The sequence below is a fragment of the Eriocheir sinensis genome, chromosome 15 (assembly GCF_024679095.1).
Source record: "Eriocheir sinensis breed Jianghai 21 chromosome 15, ASM2467909v1, whole genome shotgun sequence".
Lineage (NCBI taxonomy): Eukaryota > Metazoa > Arthropoda > Malacostraca > Decapoda > Varunidae > Eriocheir > Eriocheir sinensis.
The window spans coordinates 6,520,081-6,544,929 of record NC_066523.1 but is presented as its reverse complement, the minus strand read 5'-3'; the positions used below and the strand labels follow the sequence as shown (position 1 = coordinate 6,544,929).

At 41.6% G+C, this 24,849-nt stretch overlaps 1 protein-coding gene across 4 annotated transcripts in view; it reads left to right on the top strand.

Annotated features, from left to right (window-relative positions):
- LOC126998849 (uncharacterized) overlaps positions 1–24,849 on the top strand; it is an 82,340-nt gene that overhangs the window by 29,171 nt on the left and 28,320 nt on the right. For 3 of the 4 annotated variants that reach the window (XM_050861003.1, XM_050861002.1, XM_050861001.1), the window contains exon 1: positions 19,626–19,764. The exons of the other annotated variant lie outside the window; for it this stretch is intronic. In XM_050861003.1, coding sequence (XP_050716960.1) covers positions 19,715–19,764 — 50 coding nt within the window. In that variant the 5' untranslated portion in view covers positions 19,626–19,714. Of the gene's footprint in view, positions 1–19,625; positions 19,765–24,849 lie in introns of those variants that run through there. 4 annotated transcript variants of the gene reach the window in all.

The following is a 24,849-nucleotide window of genomic DNA, read 5'->3' as shown; positions in this document are numbered from 1 at the left end:
AGTAAAAGAAAAAGAAGTGTCACTAGTTAAACAATTATTGCATAAGCGCTTTTTTGTTTGTTTGTTTTCTTCTTCTTCTTCTTCTTCTACTTCTTCACATTTTTCTCATTAGTTTTTGTAATCGTTGATATATTATTATTATTATTATTATTATTATTATTATTAGTAGTAGTAGTAGTAGTAGTAGTAGTAGTAGTAGTAGTAGTAGTAGTTGTAGTAGTAGTAGTAGTAGTAGTAGTAGTAGTAGTTTTATTATTATTATCATCATTATTATTATTATTATTATTATTATTATTATTATTATTATTATTATTATTATTATTATTATTATTAATAATAGCGTACTGGACCCACATTCGCCGCGTGATGGACGACGCGGGTTCGAATCCTCACGCTACCACTCGGATTTTTCGGTCACCGCCGAGTGGCTTAAAACTACCCACATGCTGTCCTGAAGACCACCCATCAACCCGGACTCTAGAGGAAGCCGTCCAAGCGAATCAAGTACGAGTTCCGGGGGGCAGCATGAGCCAATGCAAGATGGCGCCACTATAAACACTCGCCTGCGCCAGAACGGGCTGGGCCGACCATCAGGCCCCACCGCGAAGACTTGGGCCGACCATCAGGCCCCACCTGGAAGAAGCCTTGGGCCGACCATCAGGCCCCACCGGGAAGATGCCTACCGGCGCAATAGGCAAAAACTTAAAAAAAAAAAAAAAAAAAAAAATCATTATTATTATTATTATTATTATTATTATTATTATTATTATTATTATTGTTACTGCTGCTACTACTACTACTACTACTACTACTACTACTACTACTACTGCTACTACTACTACAACTACTACTACTACTACTACTACTTCTACTACTACTACTACTACTACTATCACTACTTTTTTTTCTACTACATAAAAAGATACCTCCACCCATGTTTATTTTCCCGACACATAATCATGGAGGGCTCCATAGCTTGGAGGTCATTAGCCCCAACTCTGTTCGCTAATGACTGGCATCCAACCATATCACTAATACTACTTAGCTTTAAATCTATATATAACACCCTATCATCTATCGCGTCTAGAACCCCCTTTACTTCCTTACTACTACTACTACTACTACTACCACTACTACTACTATGTACGGATCATTAGGAGTATCATTTTCTATGCCGTCTATTCTGATACTCCTATCTCTTTTGCCTTTTCGCCTTTCCCGCCAAAAATATTCTTCGGGGAAATACTTTTGGTCACCTGTCACCTGTCTGTTCCTATTACCTTACACCGTGTATGTTATCTCTCTCTCTCTCTCTCTCTCTCTCTCTCTCTCTCTCTCTCTCTCTCTCTCTCTCTCTCTCTCTCTCTCTCTCTCTCTCTCTCTCTCTCTCATGCGTAAAGAGAGAGAGAGATTTTTTTCCCTTTTTTTTTCTGACGGGCGTCGTGTTTGAAAGTATCTAGGAAAAAACACACGATTTAAAAGACAAATAAAACACTCTTCCTGTTATGCGCATTCCTTTCTCTCTCTTCCATTCCCTCAAAACAAAGTGACGAAACTATTAGGGGAAAAAAAATATATAAAAAACGTAAGAAAAACGGGAGAAAGCGTATTATGTAAGGAAGTGTTTTTTTTTATGTTCTGACCTGTAAAAACTACACACACACACACACACACACACACACAGCGGGTGGAAATAATGGTCTAAAGTAATGTAACCTAAAAAAAGTTTCCATGTAATAGTTAAACGAAGATGAAGAAAAAAAAACAGGTGACGGAAACAATAATAATAATACACGTTAGAAAAGGAGTTTTGAAAAATAATATCTGTGCGAAAACCGAACTTTGAAAACGCATTAGAAAAAAAGCAAAAAATTATTAATATAGTCCAGTGCAGTACCGGGTCAGTGCAATCACGGGAAAGGAAAAATACATAAGAAAAAATGGAGAAAAAAGTAAGTAAGTAAGAGATGGATAAAAAAAAGTCAAATTAAAAAACGCAACCAGAAGAACGAAGAAAAATATAAAAAAGTAAATCGAAAAGGAAAAATGACTAAGAAAAGATGGATAAAAAAGTAAGTAAGAAATGGAAAAAGAAAAAAAAAAACAAGAACGAAGAAAAATATAAAAAAATAAATCAGAAAAACTGAACTGAAAAACGGAATAAAAAAAAAATAAAAGGACTTGAAAAAAAGTAAATCAGAATGGAACCGAATAAGAATAAACCGAATTAGAGAAGAACGAATTATTATGCTTAAAGAAGATATGAATTTAGGTCTTCAAAGCAAAAAAATAAGTAAGATGAAAAAGTAGCAGGAAAAAATTGCCAAAATAATATGGTGTAAAATTTTGACTGAAAATTAACTTACCAAAAATACCAACACTAAAACACATAAAAGATGAAAAAAATAACAGTAATACCCCCAGAAAAATAATAGATTAAAAACGACAAATAAAAAACTTGCTTGAAGAAGATAGATATTTAGATCAAATTTAACAAAAGAAAATGGAGATTGTCAAGAGTAAAACAACGTAGAATAAAAGTTTGACTAAGCAATTATTTACCCCCCCCCCCAAAAAAAAAGATGAAGAAAAAAATAACACCAGTAAATAACAAAAGATGAAGGAGAAAATAATAAAAAGAAAAGAAAGTTAAAAAAACGAGAAAAAAAACATGATGAAGGAAATAACAATAATAGCAAAAATTAACACCAAATATGAAGAAAATAATAAAAAAACACCCAAAGAAAATAAAATAAAAAAAACGAAAAAAAAACATAAGATGAAGAAAATAACAATAATAACAAAAAATATCACCAAATATGAAGAAAATAATAAAAAAAACAAAAGAAAATAAAGTAAAACAAAAAACAGAAAAAAACACAAGATGAAGGAAATAACAATAATATAAAAAATAACACCAGATATGAAGAAAATGATAAAAAAAACACCCAAGGAAAATAAAGTTAAAAAAAACACGAAAAAAAAAAAACAGCGCTCGCGTGTAAAAATGAAGCGTGTTTCAGAGATAAAACGAAACCCAAAGAAGAATATATAAAAAAAAAAGAACAAAAGAAAGAAAACAGCGTCGTGAGGAGACTTGTATAAAACGAAAGAGTGAAAGTGAAGTCCAGGTGAAGTGAAGCCTTTTTTTTTTTTATCATAGACGTGTGTGTGTGTGTGTGTGTGTAGGTGTGTGTGTGTGTAGGTCAATGGTGTTTTTTTTCTGGCGTATGAATATTCTCGTTTTCTGTTGGTTTTTATCAGTAAGTTTTTTTTTTTCTTCTGTTTGTTCGTTTGTGTGTTTGTTAATTTGCTTTTATTGATTTTTTCTCAGCCATTCCTTGTTTGTTTGTTTGCTTATCTGTGTGTGTGTGTGTGTGTGTGTGTGTGTGTGTGTGTGTGTGTGTGTGTGTGTGTGTGTGTGTGGGCGCGCGTCATCGTTCCCAATTCTGGACACATTTTTTGCTCCCTAGATACCTTCCTTTCCTAACCGGTTTGTCTCTTTAAATCCCCTCCTCCTCCTCCTCCTCCTCGTCCTCCTCCTCCTCCTCCTCCTCCTCCTCCTCCTCCTCCTCCTTCACCCGAGCATTAACTCCTCACCTATTTACCTCATTCCACGATCCAACGACCTTTCCTCACTTCTCTTCCTTTCCTTTCCATTTCTTTCCTACTCTTCTACATTTCTCTTCCCCTCCTTTCGCTTTTCTTCCCCACACTCTGCTATTGCTATGTTCCCCTCTTTACTTTGTCTTTCTATTCCCCTCTTCTTCCCCTTTCCTTTATTCATTTTCCCGTCTTTTCCTCCTCTCTCTTCATGCCTTTCCTCTCTCTCTTCCTGTTTTTTTGTTGTTTTTTGTTTGTTTTCCTCCCTGTACCCACCCTCTCTCCTTGTTATTATCTCTCTCCCCCCCTTCTTCGCTTCCCTTTACTCTCTCCTATGCCTTCATCCCTTTCTATTATACCTCCCCTTCTTTCCCTCTTTGCCATCCATCCACTCTCTTCCTTTCAACTGTCTTCCTCTCTTCTACGCTTCCCTTCCCTTCTCTTTCTCTAATCCTCTCTCTCCTTTCTCTCCTTCTCCTTTCCTCTCCTTTCTTCTCTCTTTCTCTCTTTCTTTTCTTCCATTCTGTTTGTACCCTCTCTCCTCCCTTCACTGCTTCCTTCTCTTCCACTCTTCCCTTCCCTTTCTTTATTCCTCTTTCTCCTCTTCCTTCAGCTTTCTCCCCCTCTTTCTTCCCTTTTTCTTTCCCTCCTTCCTGTTTCCACCCTCCCTCCTCCCTTACGTTATATCCCTTTTCTCTGTTAGTTATTTTTTCCCTTCCATATTCTCTCCTTTCTCTTCCTTCATCTTCCCCTTTATTCCTCTCCTTCATCCATCAGTTTCCTCCCTTCCTCTCCTTCTTTTCTTCCCCTTTTCCTTCTTTTCTCACATCACTCCTTCTCCTCTCTCCCCTCTGTTTACCTTTCCTCCTCCATTCCTCCTCCCTTCCTTCTTTTCTCACATCCTCCTTCCTCCTCCCTCACACCCTTCCTCATTTTCCTCCCCCTTTTCTCCTCTTTTCTCGCATCCTCCCTCCTCCTCCCTCACACCCTTCTTCCTTTTCCTCCCCCTTTCTTCTCTCTTCTCACATTCTCCCTCCTCCTCCCTCCTCCTCCCTCACACCCTTCTTCCTTTTCCTCCCCCTTTCTCCTCTCTTCTCACATTCTCCCTCCTCCTCCCTCCTCCTCCCTTACACCCTTTCCTCCTCCTTTTCCTCCCTTCTCACATCCTCCCTCCTCCTCCCTCACACCCTTCTTCCTTTTCCTCCCCCTTTCTCCTCTCTTCTCACATCCTTCCTCCTCCTCCCTCCTCCTCCCTTACACCCTTTCCTCCTCCTTTTCCTCCCTTCTCACATCCGTCACTTTCGTCTCGTCATTTTCGTGCAAACATCCAACGTCTCCTCTTTTTTGGGTCCTCTTTCTTCTCTTTGTTTGTCCAGCTCTTGTTTATTTTCTTTCTTATTTTCTTATTTTTTTTCGTTTTTGGTCTGATATTACGTTCTCTCTCTCTCTCTCTCTCTCTCTCTCTCTCTCTCTCTCTCTCTCTCTCTCTCTCTCTCTCTCTCTCTCTCTCTCTCTCTCTCTTTTTTATTTTATCTTCGTCTATTTCCAGTTCTTTTAAGAGTTAGTTAGTTAATTATATATATTCTCTGTTATAAGCTGGCAGTTGTTCTTGGTCTTTTTTTTCTAATTTGTATTCTTTCATTTCTTCTTTTTTTAATTCCTCGTTTTTATTATTTTTATTCTTCTTTTATCATCTCTTCGTTCTTTCATATCTTGTTCTTTTCTTCTTCTTCTTCTTCTTCTTCGTATTCTCCCTAACGCCTTCTCTTCTTTCTCCTTTTCCTTTCCTCCTCCTCCTCCTCCTCCTCCTCCTCCTCCTCCTCCTCCTCCTCCTCCTCCTCCTCCTCCTCCTCCTCCTCCTCCTCCTCCTCCTACTCCTCCTCCTCCTACTCCTCCTCCTCCTCCTCCTCTCCTCCACCCATTCAGTCTAGTCGATGTAACACAGACATCGGAAGGAGTTTCTTTTCAAACCGAGTCATCCGTCACTGGAACAATCTTCCTTCAGAAGTAGTAAATGCGAATACTATCAACTCCTTCAAATATAGAATCGACCGTCACTTCAACTGAATATTGAGTTGCTTTCATCTGCTCCTCAATATCGAGGCGCTTTCATCTGCTCCTCAATGTCGAGGTGCTTTCATCTGCTCCCCAGGCCCCAGGCTGTCGAGCAGATTAAATCACCAAAGCGGGCAACCTCGTAATGAGCCAATAGGCTTTCTGTTGCCTGCGTTTCCATGTTTCCATGTTTCCATGTTTCCTCCTCCTCCTCCTCCTCCTTTCCCTTACTCATCCCACATCTATTACATCAGCATGAGAAGCAGAGTCTGGCTATTTTCTACTTAGTATCTTCAGCTCCGTTTAATTCCCTCGCAAAACTTTATTTCTCTGTGATTTTAAGTATTTTTCTTCCCCCCTTTTTTTCCCTCGTCTGGGTGTATCGGAGGCTTTCTTTCTTTCCTTTTTCCTTCTTTTTTTATAGTGTTTTTTTTTTCTCTTCGTTTTTTGTTTTGTTTTTTTTGTTTTCGTTTCTCGGTTATCAAAGTTGCCCTCTCATGACACCGTTACGTCGGCTTGTTTCTCTTTCTCTCTCTCTCTCTCTCTCTCTCTCTCTCTCTCTCTCTCTCTCTCTCTCTCTCTCTCTCTCTCTCTCTCTCTCTCTCTCTCTCTCTCATATATGTCCCTATGCTAATTTCTTTGAACCTTTTCTTTCTTTTTTTTTTTTTTTTAGATTAATCTCCCTTTCTGCAACTTTTTTCCTACTACTACAAGTTGCTCACCTTCGCACCACTCCTCCTCCTCCGCCTCCTCCGCCTCCTCCTCCTCCTCCTCCTCCTCCTCCTCCTCCTCCTCCTCCTCCTCCTCCTCCTCTTCCTCCTCCTCCTCAACCTCCGTCTCCTCCTTCGTTTACACTTTCACTCTCTCTCTCTCTCTCTCTCTCTCTCTCTCTCTCTCTCTCTCTCTCTCTCTCTCTCTCTCTCTCTCTCTCTCTCTCTCTCTCTCTCTCTCTCTCTCTCTCTCTCTCTCTCTCTCTCTCAAGGTCACTTTTCCTTGCTTCTGTTCTGCTATCCCCCCTCCCCATCACCCCCTACCCCCTTTTACTTTCCATTAACTTTCTATCTATCTGTGTGTGTGTGTGTGTGTGTGTGTGTGTGTGTGTGTGTGTGTGTGTGTGTGTGTGTGTGTGTGTGTGTGTGTGTGTGTGTGTGTGTTTACTTTCTTTATCAAGGTCATAGATGTTTACTTTCTTTTCCTTTGTTCCTTTGTTCTTTTGCTTTTTTCTTTTGTATTTTATATTTTCTTTCTAAACACAAAATTGGCGATGCTCTTATGTTCTTCCTTGGTCCTCTTTTTTTCCTTTTTCTTTTTTATTCTTTCTCGTCTTCGTTTTATTGCTTTTCCTCCTCCTCCTTCTTCTCCACTTCCTCTTTATATATTTACTTCTACTGCTCTTTCCTTTCTTTTCTTCTTCTTCTTCTTCTTCTTCTTCTTCTTCTTCCTCCTCCTCCTCCTCCTCCTCCTCCTCCTTCTCCTTGCCTAATAATCTTGACCTCTTCATTATCATCATCGTCAGCACCATTCTCTCTCTCTCTCTCTCTCTCTCTCTCTCTCTCTCTCTCTCTCTCTCTCTCTCTCTCTCTCTCTCTCTCTCTCTCTCTCTCTCTCTCTCTCTCTCTCTCTCTCTCTCTCTCTCTCTCTCTCTCTCTCTCTCTCTCTCTCTTTTTTCCTTTTCCTTACTTACTTTCTCTTTCCTTCATCCCTTCGTGCCTTGTTAGTGAGAGAGAGAGAGAGAGGGGGAGAGGTTGCTATTGTTGTTCTTGTTGTTTGTTTTCCTGCATCAGTCTTTCCTCTCGTTTCCTCCTTCCTCTCTCTTCCTTCTTGGCGTGGACATGAGAATTACTGTGCCAACCTTCCCTAACACGGTCACCATTGTTGCCATCACCACCACCACAATCACCACCATCACCAACACCAACACCACCACCACCGTTCCCACCATTAGCACCACTACCAATAACACCACCATAATCATCACCATTTTACATACCACCACCACTACTAATAACAACAACAATAAACACAACTACTACTACTACCATTACTACTACTACCACTGCTACTATTACTACTACTACTTCTACTACTACTACTACTACTACTACTACTACTACTACTACTACTATTACTGCTACTACCATCCTGACAACAGCCCCCCCCCCCCCCCCATCACCGCCACCACCATCACAAAAACACCTCACCTCCCTTCCCATCACTTTCTTCCCCTTTCCTCGTGTACCCTTTCCTCCCCTTCCTCCCTTTCCTCCCCTTCTCCCAGAGCGACCCAGGCACTATAGGCGTGACGGTGATGGTGATGATAGGGGTGGTGGTGATGGTGGTGGTGGTCACTTAACGTACTCTCTTCCTCCAAAGGTCGAACATTCACTCCCTTCCCTCCATCTCTCCCTCCCTCTCTCCCCCCCTCCCTCCCTTCACCTCCTTCTCTTCCTTCCTTATACGTCAAGATTCTTGCCTCCTGTTCCTACCCATCATATGCTTTTATCTCCTTCTTATCTACCTTTCCTTCCTTTGTTCCTCCCTCCTCTCCTTCCCTCCCATCCTTCATCTCTCCCTTTCTCTCCTGCTTCTGTATTTATCATCTTTTTAATTGATCAACTTCTTTTCTTTGTCTCTATTGATTTCTCTCTCTCTCTCTCTCTCTCTCTCTCTCTCTCTCTCTCTCTCTCTCTCTCTCTCTCTCTCTCTCTCTCTCTCTCTCTCTCTCTCTCTCTCTCTCTCTCTCTCTCTCTCTCTCTCTCTCTCTCTCTCTTTCAAACGTAACCTGCTTCTTCCTCTCTCTTTTCTCCTCTCTCTTTCCCTTCCTTTCCCAGCCGGTTTTCCTACTCCTCCTCCTTTTCCTCCTCCTCCTTCTTCTTCTTCTTCTTCTTCACCTCCTCCTCCCATTTTCATCTTCCGTCATATTCAAACACATTAACAGTACCATTGCTTTCTCCTCTTCCTCCTCCTCCTCCTCCTCTTCCTCCTCCTTTTCCTCTTCATTCTCATCCTCATTATTATTATTATTGTTGTTATTATTGTTGTTGTTGTTGTTGTTGTTGTTGTTGTTGTTGTTGTTATGATGAGGAGGTTTGGTTATCAGTTTCTTTTTGCGTTGTTGATGTTATTGTTACTGTTGTCGTTGTTGTTTTCTTTATTGCTTTTGCGGTTCGAGTTCTTGTTCCTGATTCCATTATCTGAATGACTTGAAAGTTTACTGTGTGAGTGTGTGTGTGTGTGTGTGTGTGTGTGTGTGTGTGTGTGTGTGTGTGTGTGTGCGTGCGTACGTACTCAGTGCCCTTGTTACAGCAATAAAGCGAAAGGAATCAAGATGGCAAATCAGGCAAGCACAGATGTACGAACACACACACACACACACACACACACACACACACACACACACACACACACACACACACACACACACACACACACACACACACACACACACACACACACACACACACACACACAAACACACACACACACACACACACACACACACACACACACACACACACACACACACACACACACACACACACACACACACACACACACACACACACACACACACACACACACACACACACACACACACACACACACACACACACACACACACACACACACACACACACACACACACACACACACACACACACACACACACACACACACACACACACACACACACACACACACACACCACACACACACACACACACACACACACACACACACACACACACACCACACACACACACACACACACACACACACACACACACACACACACACACACACACACACACACACACACACACACACACACACACACACACACACACACACCACACACACACACACACACACACACACACACACACACACACACACACACACACACACACACACACCACACACACACACACACACACCACACACACACACACACACACACACACACACACACACACACACACACCACACACACACACACACACACACACCACACACACACACACACACACACCACACACACACACACACACACCACACACACACACACACACACACACCACACACACACACACACACACACACACACACACACACACACACACACCACACACACACCACACACCCCACACCCACACACACACACACACACACACACACACACACAATCATCACAAAAAAATCTTCAAAAAAATTACAAAAAACCAATAAGAAAACAAAAGCATCATAAAAAACTACAGAAAAAATACAATAAAAACGGTCACCACAACAATTACTACCTTTTTTTTGTATTTATTGTCACTTCCGCGTTTTCTACTACTGCTACTACTACTACTACTACTATTACTACTACTACGTACTTCTACTACTACTACTTCTACGTACTTCTACTACTACTACTTTTTTTTTTTTTTTTTACGGGCCTCCATCCATTAGAGTTGCGTTGTGAGCGGTATCTTTTCTCATATCCTTTCACAAAGCAATTCATTGGCCCCACCCCGCCAATGACTGTGGCCGACAACCATCTTTATTTAGTATTACAAACCTTACTAAACATTATTCTTAAGCTAACAGAGCTTGTGGTTGATACGACTATCAACCACCGTCGCCTCAAAGTCCAGGTCGGCAATGTGGGTGGTTTTGGGTGCAGGTGACCTGGTTCCTCTCAGGCAGACCAAGGCTGACCTCAGGAGGGAGAAGGACAGCCTGCATCTCATCCAGGCGACCACACTGCTTCTTGGCTGTTGTTTCTTCTCCGCCAGTGTTGCGGCGAGTCTTGCGTAGAAGCTCTGCGCCCTTGGTCCCATCCCTCCTGACGTCGTGAACACTAATGGGGTGAAGGAGCCCTGGTCCACATTCTGTATTCTTTCTTCATATGCTCTGTTCTTCTCTTGTTCGCTTCTTCTGTGGGCTGCATCAAGGGTCAGGTCTTTGTGGCAATGGGCCATGGGATCAAAGATCCTTATGTCAAAGTATGCCCTTTGTCCACGAGTCCAAAACCCTCTGGCGCTAACATCCACTCGTGCTTCGTTCGAAACATTAGCGGTGCGTCTGGCGAGGTGTTCGCCTTGCAGAGGGAGCAGCATGGGTTCCACAGTCACGTCGTGACAGACTTCTTTCAGCATTTGAGCTGTTACGTCTCTCACTTCATCATGTCTCATGCAGACGAAACCTCCTCTCTTGCATGTCATGGCATGGTTTTGGTTGAAGGGTGAGCCACAGTTACACATGTTTGGGAGCCCATCCACTGGCCAGCCATACCTGAGGGCAAGGGCATCAGTGAATTCTTTTTTGTTTAAGTTGAAGCCTTTTGCCCTGATAGGTAGTGTGGTTAGCCAGTTTGAAGCGCCCACTTCCTGTGCAATATCTGTCCTCCTCCTTGTGTCTTCTGGGAGTTCTCTCATTAGGTCACTCAGAGTGTCTCTCTGTTTTCCTTCTCTGTTTATGGAGATTTCATTCCTTAGTGACTTAATATCTTGAGGGTTGTCTTCTCCCCTTTCATTTTGGTTGATAATATATCCGGTCAAGGAGGCTGTGATTCGGAGTGAGTTCTCGAATTCAGACTCTGTCAGATTTTGCGGGTTGGTGATGCCGAGCCCACCCATTCTTGAAGGTAACGCCAGCAACCTTCTCTCCTGGTCGCTGGGGCATCTCCCATTTGCTATCGCCGGTATGAAGGTGTTTCTGATAGCATCTTCCAGAGGTTTTAGTAACGGAGCAGCATCAGGAACTGTCCTCATGAGGTAGTTCCATTTATGCTTGACACCGTACGTAAATGCTGCGTAGGCTGCCTGCGGTTCCGTTTTGGCGATCTCGCTCAGCCTCTGCAGTTCGAACTCCCAGCGCTTTACAGCTGTTTTCACATATTCGATTCAGCTGTTCCAATGACTGCCCCGAGGTGTCTTTCACCAGTAACTGACAGCTTCACGTTACTGCCCTGGAATGCGGTTTTGGCCCGATCGTATGCCTCTACTACTACTACTACTACGTACTTCTACTACTACTACTACTACTACTACTACTACTTCGTACTACTACTGTCTACTAATAAATCCGTATAATAATTAATAATAGAAAAAAAATTGACTAAAAACTACAAGATGAAAAGAACAACAACAACAACAACAACAACAACAACAACAACAACAACAACAACAACAACAACAACAACAACAACAACAACAACAACAACAACAACAACAACAAGAGAAAGAAGGAGAAAAAGAAGAAGAAGAAGAAGAAAAAGAACAAAAACAAGAAGAAAAAAAAAGAAAAAGAGAAAATGACGAAGCGGGGAGGAGGAGGAGGAGGAGGAAGAAGAAGAAGAGAAAGAGGCAGAAGAAGAAGAAGAAGAAGAGAAAAGAATGAAAAGAAAAAGAAAAGATAATCAACAGTAACAACAAAGCATCAGCCGAGACAAGCATAATATAATCATTTTCACACACACACACACACACACACACACACACACACACACACACACACACACACACACACACACAGCCATGACACGGGATAATCTGTACACAATGAAAATCTAAACACTCAACACCTTACCTTACCTTACCTGGCGTCACCTGGGGGAGTCATTAGCCACCCCGCGCCACACCTGTCACCATACGCCACTACACTATACACACACTCACCAAAGTCCTTCTCACCATACACACACGAGCCACCTAAATACCGACGCCTTTCACTTCACCATACATGCATTATCCATTATTACTTTCCCGTCACTATACATCTGTCACCATACACTACACTCTACACACCATACACACACGAGTCACCTAGATAGCAGTGCCTTTCACTTCACCATACATCACATCACCAACCATCACTTTCCCATCACCATACATCTGTCACCACACACTACACTATACACTCACTCACCAATTCCTTCTCACCATACACGCACGGAGCACCTAGATACCTACGCCTTTCACTTCACCATACATGCATCACCTACTGTCACTTGCACGTCATCACCATACACTGCACAAGTAAACATCACTATCAGTTATCAACCCCCACCACAGCTCTCACTATATTCAACATACCTATACATCTCCAAGCCTTTCAACGGAGAATAAAACCCACTCTTGCGGACGAAAGATGTATATTTACTAGTTTCGGTGGACACTGCGACGATCCTTAAGTGATGGAGACTGAATGATGATAATTCCCACTGATGAGACTCACTATTTTATGTCCCAGTGACGGAGTGAATCAACGAAGAACGGATTGAAATGAAGGGTAAAGAAAAGCAATATGTCATTCTTTGTTTTGTTGAAGAATTAATTAAACTAGTGTCAGGAGGTGAAGTGAAGTTAAGAGTGGGTTTTATTTTCATCAAGAGTACGTCAGAATCTCAGTCCAGCCTTTCCCCATGGACTATATAGCTACACATCACCACAGATCTCACCTTACTTCCTGTATGTCCATCTATCCTAGCATGTCACCATCACTTACCCACTCTCATCACATGACTCACAATACATTTCACGGCACCATACTTACACCGTATCTCATTCACCATCACCACACCCACATACCTCTCAGCAAACTTGTCACCATTCCTTAAGTTTCATCATTCATAATATCACCATAACTACGTATACACTTCACCAGACTTGCTACCATTCACTACACCAACACCTACACGTCACCATATCCACACCATCACTTGCTTGCCAATTTCACCATTACCAAACCTGTCACCATACCATATCTACACACCTAAACCATCACCAAGCCTAACTGTTATTACTATCACCATCCCCCTCACCATACCATCACCAAACCTGTCACCATACATTCCCATACACCTATACCATGATCAGGCCTCACCATCATCACCACCACCATCCCCCTCACCATACCATCGCCATACCTATCACCATACACATACCTTCTCACCTTCACCATCACCAGGCATGTCAGTCACACCTCTCCGTACCTTACCTGTGCAAATAGTACTCCTTATTCTTACCTTCGCTTGGCAATTTCTATATCACCTTACCTGTCGCCCTCGTCACGTGCTCGCTCACCTGTCCATAGAGGCGTCCTTACCTGAGAATACCTTTACCTGTTTTGTTTTTCGGGTTTTCATATCTTGTCTTTTTTTAATGTTACTGTGTTTTCCTTCTGCATAACTTTATCATTTTTTTTTTTTTACAGTAAACGAAAAAACTCAAGGGAAAAAAAAGAAACAATAATGAAAAAAAAAAGCCATTGTTGTGTGTTGCTGTGTCTTTAACTTTATCTCATGGTTTTGTTACTATTTTTGTTTTGTTTTTCCTTCCTTTCCGTTCGGTGATAGTGAGTTTATTTATTTATTTATTGAGGGTGTTGCTTATGATATACTTTTTTACGATTGGTTTCGCTAGTCATCATTTTTTTTTTTTTTTTTTGTATTCGAGCGTGATTATATTTTTTTCTACTTTTTTTTTCTACGCTGCTTTCCGAGGTGATTTCAGACCCTTTTATTGTTTGTTTTTGTTTTTGTTTTTGTGTGTATTTTTTTTTCATTGTTTTAGGTTTTTTTTGTTGGTGGATGGGGAAACAGTTGCTGCTTTGGTGTTGCTTTTTTTAATTGATGTTATTGTGTTGTTGTTGTTGTTGTTGTTAATCTTTTCTTCTTCTGCTTCTTCTTCTTCGGTGTTGTTGTTGATGTTGTTGTTGTTGTTGTTGTTCTCTTCTTCTTCTTTTTCTTCAGCTTCTTTTTATTGTTATTATCATTATTATTATTTTTATTATTATTATTATTATTATTATTATTATTATTATTATTATTATTATTATTATTATTATTATTATTATTATTATTATTATTATTATTATTATTATTATTATTATTATTATTATTATTATTATTATTATTATTATTATTATTATTATTATTTTATGCCATCATCATCATCATCACCATTTTCGGGTATGTAACTTGCAGTCCTTGACACTTAACCATTTTTCTCCTCTTCACTTTCCCTGAAAAGTGCATCCCTACCTTAGGAGAGGGAGGAGGAGGAGGAGGAGGAGGAGTACAAAGAAGTACAAAGGAAAAGCAAACAGCAACAGACCTATTGGTCCTTACTAGGCTGTTTGTGTTGCTACCATCTACTCTAATCTACGAGTCAGAGACACAGGACAGCCAAGGAGGAGGAGGAGGAGGAGGGATAGAGGGAAGAGGTGGACGATAATGAGGACGAGGACGAGGAAGGGTTCTGATTGTAGTTGTTATCATCTTAGGACTACTACTACTACTACTACTTGTACTACTACTACTACTACTACTACTACTACTACTACTACTACTATTACTACTACCACCACAATTATTATCACTATCACTTTCGGTTCGCGTCACGTTTCTTCTCTTATTTATCTCTCTTATAATTTGTCTTATTTTCCGCTTCCTCATCGATATTTTTTTTCTTTTCCTTTTTTGTTGCCAAACATCTCTCCCTCTGTCGTTGTTGTTGTTGTAGACGAGCTTGTTTTATTATCTCATAACTTATTTTTTGGTAATTGTGTTGGCCACTTTTAAAGAACAAAAAAAAATCGGGTTATATAACTCTCTCTCTCTCTCTCTCTCTCTCTCTCTCTCTCTCTCTCTCTCTCTCTCTCTCTCTCTCTCTCTCTCTCTCTCTCTCTCTCTCTCTCTCTCTCTCTCTCTCTCTCTCTCTCTCTCCTCTTCCTCCTTTTTCTTTTTTGTCACTCTTCCTTTCACTTCCTTCCCTCCTGACTTCCTATCTCCTTTCATTATTGTGATTATTATCTATTTACCTTTTTTTCCTACTCTAACCTCTTGTCTCTCTCTCTCTCCCTCCCTCCCTGCTGCCCTTTCTCTTCTCCTCTCTCTTTTCTATGTCTCCCTTCTCTTCTCTCCCTTCCCGTGTTCCTCCTTCATCTCTTCTCTTCTTCTTTCCCTTTGTCCCTCCTTCCCTCCTTATCTTCCTTTCCCCCTTAACTTCTCTTTCATTCTCCCTTCTCTTGTTCCTCTTTCTCCACTTCTCTTCCTCTCTCCATTCACTTGTCCCTCCTTCCTCCCCTTCTCTTCCTCTTTCCCTTCTCTTTTCTCACTTTCCACTCCTCTTCTTTTCCTGTTCCTTTCCGTTCACTTGACAATAAGATAAAAATAACATGTTTTCTCTGTTTTCGTGCCAAATTATCGAGGTGAAATAAAAAAACAGGAGTAGCAGGATAAAAAAAGTGACGAACTGTATTTAGGAACCGATTTTGGGGGGGCGAAGTACTACATTCAATAAAGAGAAAAAATATATTGGACCGGCTTTGCTTTTTCTTTGTTTTATTTTTTTTCTTTCTTCTTCTTTTTCTTCTTCGTCTTCGTCTTCACTGTATTAAAAATAATTTGTCATCATAAAGCGAAGACATTGAGCAATAATAGACGAAAATAAAGAGAGAGAGAGAGAGAGAGAGAGAGAGAGAGAGAGAGAGAGAGAGAGAGAATACCAAAAATAAAAACGAGGAATGAAAATCGGTAACCATGAAATTAATTATGAACCCTGACTGACGTGTGAAGAAGAAGAAGAAGAAGAAAAAGGAAAAGAAGAAGAAGAAGGAAGAAAAAGAAAAAGAAAAAGAAGAAGAAGAAAAAGAAGGGATATAGAGGGGACAGAAAAAAAGAAGAAAAATAAGATGAAGAAGAAAAAAAGAGATGATGGAGAAAAATTAAGAAAGGAAGAAATCATAAGCCAAACAAGAGACGAAAAATGAAGAAACTGTAACTACACATGTTAACACACACAACATCTACGAAATCCTTACCAAATGTGGATGTGTAAGACCTGAAATGTTCGAAAATGTGGTCGTTACACACTTACACTAGATAAGGATGTGTTAGCATTCTCAAGGGCTAGTTTTAGGAGCGTAGTGATAGCTTAACGAGGCTCTTGCACCATGAACGTGAAGTAACGCTCATGAGAACCCGACTTGTATTTTTTGTTGCCTTTTGGAAATAGTTGTGTGGGAGCTGAGGACGTCTGAGAATTCGGGTCTTTTAACTAATGGCCGAAGAATTTGTTTTTGTTGTTGTTGTTGAAGAAGAAGAAAAAGAAAAAGAAAAAAGATGAAGATGAAAATGAAGATGAAAATGAAGATGAAGATGAAAATGAAAGTGAAGATGAAAATGAAAATGAAGATGAAGATGAAAATGAAAGTGAAGATGAAAATTAAAATGAAGATGAAAATGAAAATGAAAATGGAAATGAAGATGAAAATGAAGATGAAAATGAAAATGAAGATGAAAATGAAAATGAAGATGAAAATGAAAATGAAGATGAAGATGAAAATGAAAGTGAAGATGAAAATGAAAATGAAGATGAAGATGAAAATGAAAGTGAAGATGAAAATTAAAATGAAGATGAAAATGAAAATGGAAATGAAGATGAAAATGAAAATGAAGATGAAGATGAAAATGAAAATGGAAATGAAGATGAAAATGAAGATGAAGATGAAAATGAAAATGAAGATGAAAATGAAAGTGAAGATGAAAATGAAAATGAAAATGGAAATGAAGATGAAAATGAAGATGAAAATGAAAATGAAGATGAAAATGAAAATGAAGATGAAAATGAAAATGAAGATGAAAATGAAGATGAAAATGAAGATGAAAATGAAAATGAAGATGAAAATGAAAATGAAAATGAAGATGAAAATGAAAATGAAAATGAAGATGAAAATGAAAATGGAAATGAAGATGAAAATGAAGATGAAGATGAAGAAGAAGAAGAAACACGTATGAGAACCCGACTAATCTCGTTTGTAGCCTTTGGAAAAAATCCTTATGAGAACCCAAAGCCTCTGAAAACACGAGTCTGAAGCCCCTATTCTTAAACACATCGGCACCTCACTTGCCCTGTTGAAAAGCTTCTCCATAGACTATTTCGTTCTTTTAGGCATAGTTTTACCCGACTTCTGCATCTTGAAAGGGGAAAAGCACCCAAGAAGACACGGTTAATCATCTCTTTGGCATTGGAAAACAGCCGTAAGGGGAGCCCGATGCGTTTAACTTTAAGAACAAGAACCTGAGTCACACACCTTCGACGCGGGAACACCTGAGCGGAGCACCTGAGAGGATTGATGGCCGCCTGTCGCTTCTCGTGGCCTGATTACGGGTGTCCGCTCACCTACTTAGCGGGGGGAGGGGGGAGATGGTGGTGGTGGAGGAGGAGGAGGAGGAGGAGTGGGGGAGGTAGTGGTGATGGTGGATGTCGTGGTAGGTGGTTAAAAGTGGTGTAGGTTGAAAAGGAAAAGGATGAAGAAGAGGAAGAGGAGGAGGAGGAGGGCGAGGAAGAGTAGGAGGAGGTAGAGGAAGAGGAGGAGGAGGAGGAGGAGCAGAAGAAGAAGAAGAAGAAGAAGAAGAAGAAGAAGAAGAAGAAGAAGAAGAAAAAGAAAAAGAAGAAAAAGCAGAAGAAGGAGAAGAAGAAGAAGAAGAAGAAGAAAAAGAAGGAAAAAAAGACGAAAAGAAGACAACAAAAGAAGTAAGACAACACTAAGAACACAAACTAAAACATGAAGAAAATTAAATTGAGAGGAAGACACGAATTAAAGATCGAGGAAATAGAAGAAAATGAAAGGGAAAGGAAGACACGAATTAAAGATCGAGGAAATAGAAGAAAATGAAAGGGAAAGGAAAACGCAAATTAAAGATGAAAAAAAAAACAGAAAAGAAAAGAAAAAAAAGGAATCAAGAACCATAATTAAAACAACAACACATCACATAAAACAACAACAACAACAACAACAACAACAACAACAACAAAGGTATCCAACACTCTTTAACGGGATCCAGTTCGTGTGTTTATACTTTTTTTCTAACCACCTCGACCCAGTTACACAGACACGCCTCTTTATACAGTGCTGGGTATGGCGGTGAGCGGCTTCCAACCCTGTAACCTTTAACTTTTTTTAGATGTTGTATTACTCTTCGTCAATTTATGAGGCTAATTTGTCTTTTTCGAGCCGTTTTCAAGGCGGGGTAAGTTGATTTTGTTCATTTTCTATACCGCTTTTTTTACGATTATATGAATTGTGAACCCAGCTGTGAAAATACAACACTTCTAACTAATTGTCTTTTTCGAGGCGTTTTCAAGGCGGGGTAAGTTGATTTTGTTGATTTTCTATACCGCTTTTTTGCGACTGAGTATATGAATTGTCGACTTAGCTGTGAAAATCCAACACCTGAAACTAATTGTCTTTTTCGAGCCGTTTTCAAGGCGGGGTAAGTTGATTTTGTTAATTTTCTATACCGCTTTTTTACGACTATGTGAATTGTCGACTAAGATGTAAAAATCCCAACACGTCTAACTGACTCCGTCCTAAGAGTGGAATTAAAGAGCCAAACTAACCATATAACTTCATAAATACTAGCACGACCTTTAAATAAGCTGGAGTTCCTCGTCTATCCATTTCCTAGCCCGGACATCGACCCAACCCGTAGTCCTGTGACCCCAAAACCCAGTCGAACACTAATATAGAATTTGCAAGAGGAGAGGAAGGAGTAGGCAGACAGGAAGGGGAAAACAGGTTGAGAAGTGAACTAGGAAGGAAATGACGCAAATTGGAAAGGAGGAGAATGTAAGGATATATATTTAGAAAGGCGAATAGGTGTGAAGAAGCAGAAGAAGAAGAGGAAGAAGAAAAGAAGAATATGAAGAAAATGAAGAACAACATAAAGAACAAGAAAAAGAACAAGAACAAGGAGGAGAAGAAAGAGGAACAGTAAAGTAGAACAACAATGAAGAGAGGAGGTAAAAAAGGAACAGAAGAACAGATAAAGAGGAAGGAAAGAAGGAAGGAAGATAGGAAGGAAAGGAAAAGGAAAACAGGAAGAAAATGAAAGCACTACTACCCTTCCATATCCTATCCTTCTCTTTATCCTCCATCCACCCCTCCTTTCCGTGGGCAGCTGCAGGAGGAGGAGGAGGAGGAGCAGGAGGAGGAGCGAGAGAGGGGCGGCCGAAGCACTGAGCGAGAGTGAAAGTATTGTGAGAAGGCCTGACTAGTTATAATGGCTACCTGGGGCCGGCCACCCTCATTCACCTCTCGACCGGCGGCAAGGTAGGTTACGTGTGTGTGTGTGTTGGGGGTGGTGGTGCATAGGTATGTGGGTAGAAGTGTGTTTTGTGTGTGTTGTGAGTGTTAGTGCTTGTGTTTTGTGCTGTGTTTTGTGCTGTGTGTGTGTGTGTGTGTGTGTGTGTGTGTGTGTGTGTGTGTGTGTGTGTGTCAGTGTGCGTGCAACGGGAGTATACTGAAGTGGAGAAGTGTTTTTTTATCTCTCAGTGCACGCAAACACACACACACACACACACACACACAAAACACACAAACACACAATCGCAGTGCCACATAAGATTCGTTCGCCAGCCATTACGATAAAAGTGAACGTAATAAAACAAAACAAACACAGCGACAACGATGAACAGTGATGACTTCGACGCTTGTGATGAACGTATAACGAACGCGATAACGACGAAGAAAACGACGATAGTGACGAAGACGACGACAATGGTGAAATTCATTATTGTGAAAGAACGTCTGCCGATTGGACTATGATGTTATTACTGTGCTACTGTGTGTGTGTGTGTGTGTGTGTGTGTGTGTGTGTGTGTGTGTGTGTGTGTGTGTGTGTTACGTCATTCTGTTGTCAGACGCTATACGTTGTTACGCTTCTGTCTCTCCCCTCCCACCACGTGACACTCTCTCTCTCTCTCTCTCTCTCGGCTGGACGTAACATTAAGACCTTTTTTCTCGTCCTCACAATCGCTGTTTTGCCTCAGTGGTTCCACGTCTTCCAATCCAACTTTCCCTGCTCCGAGTGAGTGGTGGGTGGCGCTGGTGGTGGTGATAGTGGTGGTGATGGTGGTGGTGGTGGTGGTGGGTGGCGTTGGTGGTGGTGGTGGTGGTGGTGGAAACTTTCGTATGTAAGATCCTCCTCCACCTGTTTCTCTCTCTCCAACTCTTTCTCCTCTTTCTTTTGCTCTTTCTCCTCCTCTTTCTCTTCTTCTGCTTCCTCCTACACTCGAACATGTGTCAACAGAATCAGAACTCTTGCAGTGAATGTCTCCTCCTCTTTCTCTTCTTCCTCTTTACTTTCCTGCTCCTCAAAACCCATTTTCATCCTCTTTCTCCGTCCTATACAATGAACCGTTAGGAGGAGAAGAAGGAGGAGGAGGAGGAGGAAGAGGAGGAGGAACACATGTGGAACGCAGTGGTTTAAGAATGAGAGAAGGAAGGAAGAAAGAAAGAGAGACAAAAGGAGTAAGATGAGAACGAAAGAATGGCAACAATAGTGAGGGAAGTAAGGAAGGAAGGAAGGAAGGAAGAAAGCTTGAACTGGATGATAGAGAGAATATTAAGGAAGGAGGGAAGGAAGAAAGAAAGATTGACAAGAGGAGTAAGATAAGGAAGAAAGAATGGCAACAATAGTGAAGGAAGTAAGTAAGTAAGGAAGGAAGGAAGAAAGCTTGAACTGGATAATGATAGAGAGGATATTAAGGAAGGAAGGAAGGAAGGAATGCTGGAAGAAAACAAGAGTGAGGGAGTTCCCGATCTGGTCGAGCGAGAAGCAAACTTACTTCCCGTTGTGTTGCGGCAGTGAAAGCAGGAGTTGACGGTGGTGGTGGTGGTGGTGGTGGTGACTGGACACGAGTATATGTTCATTTTGTTTCTTTTCATCTCTACATTCCTTCTTTTTTTTTTTTTCGACATGTGTGTGTGTGTGTGTGTGTGTGTGTGTGTGTGTGTGTGTGTGTGTGCTCTAACATGTATCTACGTCACTTCTTGTTCCTCCTCCTCCTCCTCCTCCTCTTTCCTCCTCCACATGTTTCTTTTACTTTCCCTCTTTTATTCTCCTCCTTTTTTTCCTCCTTTTCTCTTCTGATTTAAGTCATATATTTCTTTTTTTTCTCACTTTTCCCTCTTTCTCATCTTCACTTTCCTTCCTCAATCATCAATCTCTATCACAACCGCTACACGCAAGCTTAGAGAGAGAGAGAGAGAGAGAGAGAGAGAGAGAGAGAGAGAGAGAGAGAGAGAGAGAGAGAGAGAGTCATCGTACTCATTATATTCATTCTTTGACCTACACGACTTCTCACACTTCTGTTGACCTCTTGAATACTGAACTTCCTCCTCCTCCTCCTCCTCCTCCTCCTCCTCTTCCTCTTCGTTAGCACATGCTTCGAACCCTCAGGCGAAATGAAGCAACAAAGAATTCGAATCTTTCTCTGATGGTGTTGTGTTTACGTGGTGGTGGTGGTGGTTGGAGGTGGTGATGGTAGTGTTATTGTTCTTGTTCTTGTTGTTCTTGTTTTTGGAGGTGGTGATGGCGGTGGTGGTGGTGTTTATGGGTGTTCAAAAAGGTGTGTGCTCTTACCTGGAACACCTGAAGTAGCCTGTTTCGTTTACGTGTGTGTGTGTGTGTGTGTGTGTGTGTGTGTGTGTGTGTGTGTGTGTGTGTGTGTGTGTGTGTGTGTGTGTGTGTGTGTGTGTGTGTGTGTGTGTGTGTGTGTGTGTGTGTTTTCACTTTCTCGGTGTGTATCTCTCTCTCTCTCTCTCTCTCTCTCTCTCTCTCTCTCTCTCTCTCTCTCTCTCTCTCTCTCTCTCTCTCTCTCTCGGCGCCACACTGACTCCGCCATTCATTCCATTTCTCTTTCACTTTCTATTTTCATTTTCGGACTATTGTGTTACTCTAAATCGAGAGAGAGAGAGAGAGAGAGAGAGAGAGTACTGGCACCTTTCCAAACGTACCTTAGCCGGCCGACACCTCAAGTCAAGTTACCTGCAGTATTTACGTCTTTTTTCTCTCTCTTTCTCTTCCTCCACTTCTTTGTTTTCTTCGTTCGCTCACTCACTCCAGCGGCTCAGCGTGGTGGTGGTGGTGGTGGTGGTAATTCTTCCTCCTCTTCTTGTTTTTCTTCTTCCTCCTCCTCTTCCTTTTCTGTTTCGTCCTTTTTCTTCCCCTCTTTCTTTTCTTCCTCCTCCTTTTCCATTTCACCCCTCCCAGCATGTTGACTCTTCCTCCTCCTCCTCCTCCTCCTCCTCCTCCTCCTTCTCCTTTCCATTTCACGCTTCGTAGCATGTTGACTCCTCCTCCTCCTCCTCCTCCACCTCCTCCTCCTCCTCCTCCTCCTCCTCTTCTAATTACAAGGACGCTCGTTTTCATTATCAAGGATGATTGGAGGAGGAGGAGGAGGAGGAATAATAGCCAGGTCAAAATGAGGAGGGAAGATGTGACGCAGGAAAACGGATGTGGGAGAGGAAAAACAGGAAAAATGAACGGGGAGGGAAGGTAGAAAGGAGGGGTGAAGGAATGGATGAGGAGAGGAGAGAAGAGAAAAGAAAAGGAGAGGCAAACAAATGATTCTGAAAAGCATACTGGGAAAGAAATTGCGGAAAGGAGAAAGGAGGGAATGGGAAGAGATGGAGGAAGGGGAAGAGATGGGAAGAAGAAAGAGAAGGTGGATAGGGGAAAAGGAGGGAAAGGAAAGGGGAAAGAAGGGGAAGGAATGATGTAAAGGCTTGAGGAAAGGAGGGGAAAGGATGGTGGATAAAGGATAGAAAGGAAGAAGATGGGAAAGGAGGGAAGAGCAAGAAGATGAAAGGATAGAGGGAAGGAAGGGACAAAAAGAGAAAAGGAAAGGAGGGAAGTACGATGGAAAAAGAGGAAAGGGAGGCGCAAAAAGAAGAAAAGGAAAAACAAAAAGAAGAAAGGAGGGAAGGGAGAGATGAGGCGAGAAAGGAAGAGAGGAGCAAGAAGAGGAAAGGAAAAAAGGGGAGCAGGGGCAAGAAGGAAGGGAATGCAAGTGAGGGGAAAGGAGGGGATGTAAGTGAGTTGCAGAAGGGGAAAGGAAAGAAGGGAAGATAAGGGAAGGGAGGGGTCAAGAAGAAGAAGGAAAGAGGAAGAGGGGAAGGAAAGGAGAGAAGGGAGAGGCAAAAAGAGCAAAGAAAAGGAGAGGCGAGAAAAGGGAAAGAAGAGGTTAAGAAGGAAAGAGGGGAAGGAGAAGCAAAGGAGAGAAGGGAGAGGCAAAAATAGCAAAGAAAAGGAGAGGTTAAGAAGGAAAGAGGGGAAGGGGAAGGAAAGGAGAGAAGGGAGAGGCAAAAAGAGCAAAGAAAAGGAGAGGTTAAGAAGGAAAGAGGGGAAGGGGAAGGAAGAAGGGGGGGAGGGGGGGAGGGGGAAGTGAGAGGTGTGCCCCACGGCGGGTGTGACATAATCGGAGAAGGTCGCTTGGCAGGATAGTGAAAGTTTCTGGCCGGCAGACATCAACGGAATACCTACCACCACCATCGCTATTGCTGCCGCTGCCTCCTCCTCCTCCTCCTCCTCCTCCTCCTCCTCCTCCTCCTCCTGCTCTTCTTCTTCTGTTTCTTAATTCTCCTCAGTCTCTTCTTCTCTTCCTGTGGCTCATTCGCCTTAAATTATTCTTCTTCCTGTTTCTCATTCTCTTCAAACATCTTTTTTTTTTCTGCGTCCTCTTTTTTCTCCTGTTTCTGTGCTTCATTCTCTTCAGTTTTCTCTCACTCTTCGTCTTTTTCTTCCTCTTCTCCTGTTCCTTGTTCTTCTCGCAATGATCTCTTCTTCTTAGTCTTCTTTCTTTTCCTTTTTCTCTTCTTCATTCTCATCAAATTTATCATCTTATTCATATATTTGTCAGCCTGTTTCTGTGCGTCCTTTTCTTTTTATTGTTTTCTTCCTTTTCTTCACTTATGACTACTACTACTACTCCTGTATCTTCCTCCTCCTCCTCCTCCTCCTCCTCCTCCTCCTTCTCCTCCTCCTCGTCCACGGCCCCCTTCCCTCCCTTCCTCTTCATCCTGTTCCGTTCCGTACCGTTAAAAAGGGGTTTGTTTACCTTTTACCTCCCCCTTTCTCCCTCCCTTCCTCCCCCCCTCCCCTACACCTGTTACTATATAGACCTACTTCCTTACTAACATCCTTAAGTCCTTTCTCTTCCTCTTTCCTCTCCTTTCCTCTGTCCCCTTTCCATCTTCTTACCTTCCTCCCTCTTCTCCCTTTCCCTTTTAATTCTCTTTCTCTCGTTTCATCTCTCATTTCACATCGTTTTTCTCCTTCTCTCATTCGCTTTACTCACTATCTCTCTCCGTCTTTCTTCGTCTTACCTCCAATTATTGTTTTCTCTCTCTCTC